Below are 12500 nucleotides of genomic sequence, written 5' to 3' on the forward strand. Positions count from 1 at the left end.
GTCCTTAGTGAATACCACACACGACTTCTACAGCCGCTATGTAACCAAAGCTCACCTACCACGCCGCCCTGTACCTCACTCATGGACGTTGGACCACCGTATTATCCAAGCGGAAAGAGCTACACAGACTACTGCTCATACTTTTCAGACGCAACCCACACCTGATTCTTTACATCAGTACCAAATAGCACAGGATAATATGGTCGCCCTCCAGAACTGTGCCTACACAGAGTCTTGGCAGAAATACACTGATTCTATAAATCACCAGACTAGTATCGCGACCATGTGGCGCCTTGTAAAAAGGGTCGTTAAGAAGCAACCTCCCAGCGCCCTCCATCACAGTCCAGACGCCTACGCCCAGGACCTCATTACTTTATGGTCGTCACAGTCACAGACTAACAATCTTCCTACGCATATCCAAGAGGCACTCTCCACTCGTCGCAACACCCGTAATCTCCACCTAATGGCTGCACTTCTCCACCCAGATGAAGAAGACGACGTCGCGATTACGGAGAATGAATTACGACTAGCCATGACTAATACAAAAACTTCTGCCCCCGGGGATGACGGCATTACATACCAAGTGCTCCGACTCCTACTGGAAGTTCCTGGCAACCCCCTCCTTCGCCTCTTCAACCTCTGCCTCCTTCGTGGACATGTACCTGCAGCCTGGACGTTAAGCACGATTGTTCCGATACCGAAACCAGGTAATGATAAATTTAGGCCCATTTCCCTAACTTCATGCTTCAGCAAGGTGCTTGAACGTATCATCCTTGCCCGGCTCATGAATCGTCTACAAGGTCAACTCTCCCCGCAGCTGTATGGTTTCCTCCCACGACGAAGTACGCACCACTGCCTTACTGAGCTCTACACCCGCCTCTCTCCCACCAGCGTAGTTGCCTTCCTGGACCTCAAAAGTGCTTTCGATGTAGCCAACCATGAAATAATTCTTGACCAGCTGGTTACCTTCGGAGTGCAAGGAAACCTCCTTCGATGGATTCGAGGTTATCTGAGTAACAGGAAGTCACGTGTTCTCTTTCGAGGTGTGTGCAGTTCCTACGAGCAGTTCGAACTCGGTACCCCGCAAGGTGGCGTACTAAGTCCATTTCTTTTTAACGTCTTGATGCACCGCTTACTTTCACTTCTTCCTAACGTTCCCGGTACAACCCTTCTCTGCTACGCGGACGACATCTGCATCCATTCCAACTCGCCCACTGACCTCCAATTCGTCCTCAATGGCTTCTACACGTCAACTACCGCTTGTGGTCTCATCATTTCCCCTGAGAAGAGCAGAATATTTTCATCTCGTACTCTCCAAGCACTACCGACGTTCAACATGGGAGGTGATGCTCTCCCTCATTGCACACAGTACACATACCTTGGAGTACCAGCCCGGATCACTCCAGCCATACCGACTCGACAACGTATCCATCCCCTTGTTAATGATCTTCTTGATCGTCTGCAGGCCCGTTTTACCCCTATCAAGTGGCTTGGCACAAATTCCACCGGCGTTTCATTACCAATGGTCAGAACTCTATACACCACATTTCTTCGATCACTCGTTGACTACTTATCACCTGCCCTTTGTCAACTTCCCAGGAGAGCTTTGGAACCTCTCGAAAAATTCCAAAATAGAATAATGAGATTTATCTTAGGTTGCCCTCCTTCGACTCGCATCGTTAACATGCAAAGTGAACTTGGTCTACCCTCGCTCGTAGAGAGAATATATGCTAACATGGCCATTCTCTCTGTAAAATGCCTCCGATCGCCCTATCTGTCCCCAAACTTTACTGCTACCATCAGAGCGTCGCTCGAACCTGACGGTGCACCCCGCCTCCCACTTCGACCAGGAGGCCGCAACCTCGTCACTACAGTGTGCAACACACTCAGAAACCTTGACATCCACGTCCCTGAAGAAACGGTTGAACCCGACTTGCCCCCGTGGCGAATCTCCCTCCCTAACGTCACCTTCACACCAACCTCCAAAGATGACCTTCCTGCACTTCAAAAGCAACTAGCACTAGAGACCATCGACAGCGTATCCTCAAAGATCCCCGCAGCACATGTCATCTACATGGATGGCTCAGTACAGGCTGATGGAAGAGCAGCTTGTGCCATGTACTCACCCACCTTACAGCCACCTGTGGAAGCTGGATGGATTGGCCGCAGGTTACCTGTCACATCAAGCTCCACGTTTTGTGAGCTACACGGAATCCTCGACGCAGTAACATATCTTGTAGACTGCAACGTAAATGGTGTGATCGTTTGTGACTCCCAACCAGCTCTACACGCCCTCTCCTTACCCAGACCCAACTACTATCGTGTTGTACAGGCCATACTGACCCAACTCGCCGTTGTTCATGAAGCATCTATGGCCGTATCTTTCATATGGGTGCCCTCACACGTCGACCTTGCTGGCAATGACACGGTGGACCATCTTGCCAAAGCAGCTTGTGCCTTCGTCTTAGACAACGAACGCGTAGTACCCTCTCTCACATGCCTCAAAAACAGAATACACGCAGCCACTCACACCATAACAACACGCCGAAGGGATGCGGAACGAGCCACCAGTGTCTCCATTCAACACCACGACCACTTCCTACCCAGCCGCCACAAGTATCGCCGACGCGGACCCATGGTACGGAGACACAATGTTATCAGTGCTCGGCTCAGACTCGGATATCGACCTGTGTGGCAAATATCCCAGGCGGAAGATATGCCACATTACTCATCATGCAGGCTGTGTAACCGCCCTAACGCCAACACTCTTGAACATTACTGTCTCCAATGCCCCATTGTGACAGACAGTATTCCACAGAGACAAGACGTGATAACTGTATGTAAATATTTACTTAGTGACGACAACTTAGATACACTCCTAGCTCGCCACCCCCATTTTGGGGGATTTTGATTGTTAAATCCAACCATACCTCCTTTTGTATCTCTTTACATAATACTATGACTAATGTACTATTGTTTGTCGCCCTCAGAAGCAATGAATTTATTAAACGGTGGACCATCTTACCAAGGCAGCCCATACCTACGTCATGGACGTCACGCGCAATGCTCACCCTATCATGCCTTAAAACAAGATACGAGTACACGCAGCCACTCATGCCATGTCAACACACCGAAAGATGCGGAACGGTCTACCGATATCCCCATACGACCACCTCCTACCCAACCGCCACAAGTAACGCCGACGCAAGCCCATGGTACGAAGGCACAATAATGTTAGTGCTCGGCTCGGACTTGGGAGTCGACCTGTGTGACGGGGCTCCCAGACGGATGATATGCCACGGTGATCACCGTGCGGGCTGTGTAACCGTCCTAACACGAACACCCTTGGTATTATTGTCTCCAGTGACCCATAGTGACAGACAATATTCCCCGGAGACGGGGCATGATGATTTTATGTAAACACTTACATGATACCACTATCCCGCCATCACCATTTCGGGAGATCCTGAATGATTATTGTATTATGTCTCCATTTAAAGAATGTGTGTAATATATGACGTCCTCTAACACAATGCTGTGATAGATGTACTATTGTTTGCCGCCCACGGGCGTAATATATTTATTAAAACCAAATCTCTCTCTCTCTCTCTCTCTCTCTCTCTCTCTCTCTCTCTCTCCCCTCCCTTATGGTATATTCATTGTATGTTTTGTACAGTCATCATTTTAGTGACTTTAGTGTACAAAACAAGGGCATGTTCAATATCTCACCCCACCTAATTCCTTTAATACCCATTGCCAGCAAAATTTGAAGCTATCCCTAGTTACCCTGCATAATCCCCCTTTTTCCTTTTAAAGTCGTGGTCCACCCTCAGCAGACAATTGCTCACCCTTCTTATTTTCTTTTTTCTTCTGTTCCTCGGTTGTGAGCTAACGTTCTTTACCCAGCCATTTGTTCCATCATATCCTTAACCTTTTCTGTTCCCAGACATTTTATCCACCTTCTCCTTAACCTTTACTAATATTCAGTGACTCCCCTCCCGCTACCTCCCTTCCTCTTCCCCCCCCCCTCTTTCCCTGGTCCTTATTTAATCTCAGTCATGTGTATTACGACTATGTACTTGAAAAAGCTGGCATAACAAGCGAAACGTCGTACTAATATAGGCTCCGTCCTCACGTGGTGTTTATTTCGATAGACTTTAGTAATATACATACGGATTAATTCACTCGGCATTCTTGTGTGATTGGGGACTAATCTCAACTAATAAAAGAATTCTGATCTCTTTTAATATGTCTACCATCCCTCCGTTCTGCTTCCCTTTTCAAATCACTTTACGACTCGACTAAGCTTAGGTGCGACGTCGTCCACACGGAAAGAAAGAAGCGCTGGTTATTTCCTTTCTTGTGACCTTGACCGTCCTACTGAGAGTCGTTTGCCGGCTCGGCCGCCATCGATAAACGCAGTTCGTATTATTATTTTGCGATGAATTTTTCCCGTGTGGGTCGGAGGAGTGCGCGCTCTCGCTTGGCCGACCTAGTCGGCGGTAAGAGTCGCCATTGAAATACGTGATACATGAGACATTGTGGTCACTTAAACCTGACCCTCGAGTTTTCATAACGATGCAAATACCTCTCGTTGTTGTTGTTGTTGTTGGAATGATACAATTCTGCCTCGATGAAGAATAACTAATCATAAGTATTGGAACATGCTGGATCCTTAGCATTGGAATATGAATATGTGTGGTATCTATCTATCTATCTATCTATCAGTCTATCTATTAATCTATCTATCTATCTATCTATATATATATGTATATATATATATGTATATATATATATACACACACACACACGCACACATACTGTATATATATATATATATATATATATCAATAATATAATTTTTAAACCTTGACCCGTTTTTGATTCGTTTCCCGTTTCGGTCGCGCACACTACGAAAAGCGGGACACCCCTCTCCGGGGGCCGCACGGCCCACAACATGTTCAAGATCCCGTTAATGGAGTTTGACGAAACTAAAGCGTGCTCCGTCAAGAAGAACACGGAATTGGCGAAGCTCCTACAACAGACCGAGCTGATCGTCTGGGACGAAGTCGTAATGGCGAACAAGAACATGCTGACTGCTGTGGATATCACTCTTAGAGACATCATGGACAACGACGAATTCATGGGGGGCAAAGTGTTTGTGTGCGCAGGAGACTTTCGTCAGATCTTGCCGGTGATAAGAAACGGAGGGAAGGAGCAGGAACTAGCCCACTGCATCAAATCGAGCTACATGTGGGAAGGGCTCGCGAAGATGCAGCTTACGGAGAACGTCCGTCTCAAAAAGGACGACGTCAAGAACAGCAAGTTCGCGAAGCAGCTGTTGACGATCGGGTCTCGCGAAAGCGGCGAGATCTACTTCGGAAGGGGTTTCGGTGTGCGAGCGACTTCGAGAGAGGAGTTGGTCTACAAAGTTTACGACGACTTCGGAGCGAACCACTTGAACCTTTCCTACTTCGAAAAGCGGTCGATAGTCTCGCCGACCAACGACGACGTCGACTCTGTGAACAAGATGATCTACGATCTCAACCAGGAAAAGGAGGTCGTGTACTACAGCGCGGACACGCCGTTGGATCAGGAAACGGATATCCAGGTTTCAGTGTTCAACTCCATGACCAGCCCGTCTGTGCCGTTGCACGATCTGAGGCTGAAGATCGGCTGTATCGTGATGGTGATGAGGAACATCTGTCCTCCTATGATATGCAACGGAACACGTGTGATGGTCACTAACCTCAAGAAACACATTGTGGTGGGGAAAATCTTAGGGGGTGCTTATCGGGGTGAACAGGTATTGATCCCGCGAATTGCTCTGGAGTCGCAGGACACTCCCGTGCCCTTCAGGCGAAAGCAGTTCCCGATAAAGTTGAGTTACGCTATGACGATCAACAAGAGCCAGGGACAGACTTTTGATCGCTGTGGGTTACTGCTGGATTCTGTACATTGCTTCGCGCACGGTCAACTGTATGTAGCCTGTTCTAGAGTAACGAACTGGGACTCTTTGGTGTACTATACGGGCTGGCGAAGGGCTGGAAAAAGTGTTGCCCCCCGGCCTGCTGTTAACGTGGTGTACAGAGAGTTGTTCGAGGATTATTTAGAGGGAGAAGAGGAGGAAAAGGGGCCCACAAAAGCGTCTTTAGTTGCGGCTACCCGCATTCCCGAGGAAGTGGACGAGTCCGACAGGACAAACAACATCCCGGAAGACATACACAAAATCTCAGAGGAGGAATGGCGGAATATGTTAGCGCCCGACTGTTCTCGAAAATAGAAAAGCTGGAGGAAAAGCTGAAGAAGGAGATCGAGGCTGTGATGGTGGCTTTAAACCGCTCTAGCGATGACGAAAGTAGCTCCGATGGCTTCCCGAAGAGAAGCCGTGAATCCGAAGAAGACAAAGAAGAGGGGCACTCTTCAGGGGGTTATGTTACTTCTCCGCCTTTTCCTAAGAAGGTTAAAACAGGGGCGAAGCGAGCTTGCGCGAAGCGCAAAAGCCCCCTGCGGAGCAGGGCCGGCGAAGCCGGTGGGCTTGTATATATATATATATATATATATATATATATATGTATATATATATATATATATATATATTCACGGATATGTTGTTTTGAGGTCTCGATACTAAGGATGGGGGCAAGACCTTTGTACCCGTTCTTTGTAGCCAGTGTCTTTGCACTGCCTGTTCCAAGCGTAATTTCCAATAATTTTGGTACGCGTGCGCGTGCGTGCGTGTGTGTGTGTGTCGACCAGGGCCACACTGACCACAACAGACAACGAGCACCGCCCGGGGTGGTCACTCACGTGGTATTCATTGCAGAGGGGAAGCACTTCCCCTTTTCAAAAATATATCCTTTCTGTATTTATCTATTTATTTATTATTTCATTAGTTGTATATCTTTTTGGATGTGTGCTTTGATTTGACCTCCTACTCCAAGTTGTAAGGGGGAAAAGGCCCTTTGGCGTGTATCTTTTTGGTCACTACATGTTCATTCCTCTCTCTCTCTCCCTCTCTCTCTCTCTCTCTCTCTCTCTCTCTCTCTCTCTCTCTCTCTCTCTCTCTCTCTCTCTCTCTCTCTCTCTCTCTCTCTCTCTCTCTCTCTCTCTCTCTCTGTCGTTCTCTGTCTCTCTCTCTCTCTCTCTCTCTCTCTCTGTCTGCCTGTCTGTCTGTCTGTCTCTGATTGGGTGTAATCAGTTCGGTCAATTGTTGCCTTCTTCGTTGAGTGAAAACCCGCAGCCCTACAACAGCCGGCACTGGTCTCCAGACCCTCTCCTCAGAAAGAAATCTAGGACTGATGTGTTCATTGTATTAGGATGAATTTGTTTTTATGTCAACGGCAGGGGATCAGTCGCCGGTTGCCAGTGCTCCTCCTCTTGTATATAAAGATGGGAGTCAGGGAGATGACTTTCTCTGAGGACCCGACCTTCCGTTTTCAGTCTCATTGGCTGTAAACGGATAACTAAATACATGAATAACTGAATGAGGATAAACAGATGAAATATACATAGGTTGTGGAACAGATAAATAGAATACATAATAAAAGATGAAAATACTTGAGACTGTTAACCCTTCAGGGATGCATTTGATGGAGGTGAATGGATTAATAGGTTTTTAGAAAAGGGCAGTTCCACTCTCCATCATACAGGACTGCCGTGGTTTTGGATCACGTGTTGGACTCGTAATCGACAGCTTTTTACATTCCCGGATGAAAGTTCAGAGTCCGGGGCTGGCGAGCTCGGGAGGAGGGAGCCCAGATCACTCCCGTCAATCGTCGTCGGAAACTGCGCAGTGCTGACACGGCGGAGAATAATGGCTGATTGATTAGTTGCGTCAGCTGCCTCCTACGGCTCCGCTTTTGCCTTTCCATTGAAGAACTTGAAATAGCCGCCCTTGCTTTCGTCCTCGTCATTTTACTTTCTTCTTGCGTCGTTCGGTGGGCACTCAAGCCGGTCCACGTGCAGGGACGGGGCGGGGCTTCTGAATGATGTGAGTCTTAGGGCGATATGACTTTATACAGGAAGGTTTCCCTCTCATGAATAAAGTAGCCTGTGAGCAGCCATGCTATTACATAAGTCATAGTGTTGTTAAGGACTCTAGTTTACCAGCGTTTCTATCAAGTCATGGTGAATGTGCTGAATGATATTCGAATGCTGCGCCAAACAGGGCGACACTCGGGCCGAGTGGTAAGGCCCGTCCATACAAGTTGCCGGAACGCGATCCACCTGAAAGAAAGACCCACTTTCTTCATATAGATACTGTAGATTTGGGATTTGTCCAGTGCATCATTTCATTCTGACTCGTCACTTGTCGGCCACTTATATATAGACACACGCACACGTGCCTAGGCTACCGATAGGCTGCTGTCCCAAAAAAGAAAATGGCTATGGACAAAATGGCCGCCACCATATGTTAGTTCCAGCACTTCGTTTGGTTGTGGAAATCGATTGGAATGATTATACATTTTTGCTTTCGAAATATCTTTTTTTATAAGTGACCCTGCGTATGTGCGTTAAAATCTTTATTGCTTAACGCTTTCTCGAGTGAAAAGAAAGAACTACTGTACTCTATTGCTGCCAGATGATTTCATTCAGTCGAGGAAAACTCCAAGCCATCATTAACCATTAGGGTGATTTCAATTTTAGAAGATTCATTTGGCTGAATGAAATCGTGTTACGCCAGCTGGAACAAATACCATTCACAGAACACAGCAAAATTATTTGAATATTTCATTGTGGCTAATGCCATAAGAGTCCGGGACCACTTTGGCACTCTTGAAATTGGTATTTTTCTGGCTGACGCCAAAGCTCCATCCAGGGTCAAAATGCTTTCACGCACTCGCCCAGACACCAGGAAAAGAATATTCAAACATCAGTGTGAACAAAGGCTATAAAGGTACTGCCTGGGACACTTCCCGTTTCGGAGGGGGGGGGGAAGGGTTGACCGCATCATGCTGATAGCCATTTGCTCAGCTGAATAAAATTGTTTGCTAACAAATGGAACAAAATCTCCGAAGACAGCCATAACGCATTTGTGTTTACTTAATTTTATTTGCCTAATTGTAGTACTCGTATACAGGAAAGGAGCAACGCTCGTAGGGTTCCGTCTCCTACTCACCAATTTATCAAACCTAGCTTCAAATTTATGTGCGTTTGCACTTGTGTGTGTGTGTATATGTATGTGTGTGTGTGTGTGTGTTTGTGTGTGTGTGTGTGTATGTGTGTGTGTGTTTGTGTGTGTGTGTGTGTATGTGTGTGTGTGTGTGTGTGTGTGTGTGTGTGCGTGCTTGTGTGTGTGTGTGTGTGTGTGTGTGTGTGTGTGTGTGTGTGTGTGTGTTGTGTGTAGTGTGTGTAGTGTACACATTCACACGTACACAATACATGAACATATGCTTTCTCTCTGTCTATCTATCTCTATCTCTCTGTATGTCTCACTGAAGCACAGGCAAACACTCTTGATATGTTCTGGGTTAGCCGTCACTGCCGATGACGACGACGATAAAGTGGGCGTGATCAAGGCTGGAGTTGTGGGGGCGTGCCTTCTGAGTCTCAGCAGCCTTGACCCGAAGACTCGATTACGGTTCGGGTGGACAGGAAACCTCCGGAGCCGGATGCATCCGGTCAGTGGGCAGTCGAGTAAGAAATGTTTGGTTTGAAATCTCGGATGGATGGGCATTTATTTGATTTTGTTTTGTATTTATTTTATTTTATTTTATTTTAGTTGAAGTATGCGCGCAGCGAGACAAGTTGGCGGACAAGCGAAAGGAATTGCATTATCACTATTTTCTTTTTATCGGCGCATTTGATCACAAGTAACCAAAAAGTACATTTAAAGTAGCTTCATTATTTTTTTGTGTGAAATATGGCCTATCCTAGCCAAAATCAACCTAACCTGACTTGATCTAATTTTAACCTAAGTAACTTAACTAAATCTTACCCAAGTTAAGCTAATGAACCTAATGTAACTTGATCTTATATAACTTCACTTAAATTAACCTAATGGAACACCATCTTAACTAGCATAATCTAAACTAACTTAACCTAATCTAACCGTTTTGTGGTAAAAATACATGATCATCTGGGAGAGAGAGAGAGAGAGAGAGAGAGAGAGAGAGAGAGAGAGAGAGAGAGAGAGAGAGAGAGAGAGAGAGAGAGAGAGAGAGAGAGAGAGAGAGAGAGAGTAAAAGAGAGAGAGAATGCTGATAAACAGGGTTGTAGGTCATGCGGGGTGGGGGCGCTAGTTGATCTTGAAAAAATTGTGATTTTTGTTTTGTTTTGTTTTTGTTTTCTCGCGACTTTAATTGTCTTAACTCAGCGTAAACAACACCCAACTCACTTTCAAGGACACCTGTCTGAAAGATCCTCACAGGTAGCGTCACTGAACACGATCCCTTGGTTATACAGCATTTGATAACTTAAAACACCAAGTAATATATTTTCATCGTATTCTGTGCCCAAGCCCATGCATACTGAAGTTGTTCCTATTCTCCAGTAATGTGTAGTGTATATTGTAGTATTTGCGTTTTGTATAATGTTTTGATGAAAAATGTGTGATGGTTATGCAAATTGAAACTAGGAGAGAAGAAAGAGAGTTGAAGAAGTTTATCAATGAAAGGAAGAGATCAGAGAAAAGAAAGTAACATGTTTCACATAGAAGAAACTATTCGGAAAAGTAAAACAATTAAACAGGACAGGCGCGAACTAGCTCTAAGGAAGCAGCAGATGATATCTGGAAGGTTGAAATGGGGAGATTATCAAGTGCAAAGGCAGAATGGTAATAAGAGAAAAAAAAAATTACTCGTCAGATACCAGTTGAGACAGTAACTTCATATATACAGTAGACGTTGATAATGTATTAATAGTTACGAATAGAGAAGTTATAAAGATATGAAAGGGGGGGGGGAAGGACCTGGGAAAGATGGTATATCGACAAAGCACCAAGACTCACCATCCTACTCCTTCGCGAAGTGAGAAGCCCATGGTGGGGCAAAACCATGTTAGTTGCGACAAGCCGCTTTTTTTTCTGTCGTTGTGTCGCTTCCCCGCCTGGCCATTTTGTCGGGAACCAATATACCAAGTTGCAACGGGTCCAGGGACTCGAACTCACAACCTTATGTTCATGAGTCCAAGACGATATCTAAAGAAAGATGCAGGAAAAGAAATTAATTGTAGGTTGACTGAATTATATACTCAGTGCATACGTCAGGAAAGTGTTCTTAAGTCATAGCGTAATGTTATAGTTATTTTATTTCACAAGAAAGAAGATCACAAAGATCTATGTAAATATCCATCGATTCGTTTATTATCAAATATATATAAAGTGTTTCCCAAAAATTCTTACAAATAGATGAAAACCAACAAAGAGAACAGATAGGCTTTAGAAGCGGATACTCGACTATAGACCATCTGCAAACGATGAATCAACTAATCGAGAAGACGATAGAATACAATAAACCTTTGTGTTTAGCTTTTGTAGGTTATGAAAAGGCTTTTCGCTTGGTAGAACAAATTGTAGTACTAAAGTTTGTATGCAAACAGGGTGCAAACTAGCACATTCCAATGGTTCTACAAAACATATAGGGGGAATATGCAGCTGTAATTCAACAAAATGAAGATACAATAAATATAAAGATCAAGAAAGGTGGACAGCAAGATGATATGATTTCACCCAAGCTGTTTACAGTTTGCTTGAAAGAGATTTTCAGTAATGAGTCGGGAAGGCAAAGGTTTGAACATTAATAGGGAACATTTTAATCACTTTAAATTTGTAGATATGTTCATTTCAGAAATACTTGCAAGATATACTTATTGATCTGAGTAGGGGAAATCCCAAAGTTGGTTTGAAAATTAGTAAGAGGAAAACCAAAGTAATGTTTGACTCAAAAATTTAAAATCAAACAATTTTAATCGATGGTTAGAATCTTAGAAAAGTTGAAGAGTATAGTTATTTAGGACAGATGCTAAAACTAACTAAAGATTATAAAATAAAATAAAGATGTTGGTTGGAAAATATTTGGTAAACATAGGAACAGTAATGGAGGATCTATAGCTATACTCGTATGTCTGAAACGCTAAGTTTACAATCAGTGTATAATGACAACTGTAATTTACGGATGTGAGACTTGGAAGCTGACGAAAGCGGTGAAGGCAGCTAAGTGCACAGCGGTGAATGGAGAGATCAATTCTGGGAATAACACTGGAAGAGGGTAAGGTGGGTGAGAGAGAGAGCAGACGGGAACCAAAGATATTGCAGAAGCGATTGAGGAGCGGAGGTGGAATTAGGCAGGGAAGTTAGACAGAAAGGAGGATTGGGGATGAAACAACTAGCTGTACACGGCGAGAAAGGAAGCGTGGCAGAGGAAAACCATATAGGATGTAGAGAAACGAGATGGAAAGGATTGTTGGAGTGATCTGGCAGAAGGTGCAGTCGGGTGACTCCTGGAGAGGCCTGTATTCAGCATTAGACTCGAAATGTCTAATGGATTGATTCATTGTGT

General features: G+C 45.0%; 1 protein-coding gene across 1 annotated transcript; it reads left to right on the plus strand.

Moving 5' to 3' along the window:
* The first annotated feature begins 4957 nt into the window (after nucleotides 1–4957).
* LOC143019111 (ATP-dependent DNA helicase Pif1-like) lies at nucleotides 4958–6283 on the plus strand. The gene has a single exon (XM_076174809.1). The coding sequence runs from the start codon at nucleotides 4958–4960 to the stop codon at nucleotides 6281–6283; it is 1326 nt and encodes a 441-aa protein (XP_076030924.1).
* The last annotated feature ends 6217 nt before the right edge of the window (nucleotides 6284–12500 follow it).

Source organism: Oratosquilla oratoria, chromosome 3 (genome assembly GCF_046742065.1).
Source record: "Oratosquilla oratoria isolate Oo_2021 chromosome 3, ASM4674206v1, whole genome shotgun sequence".
NCBI classification, from domain to species: domain Eukaryota; kingdom Metazoa; phylum Arthropoda; class Malacostraca; order Stomatopoda; family Squillidae; genus Oratosquilla; species Oratosquilla oratoria.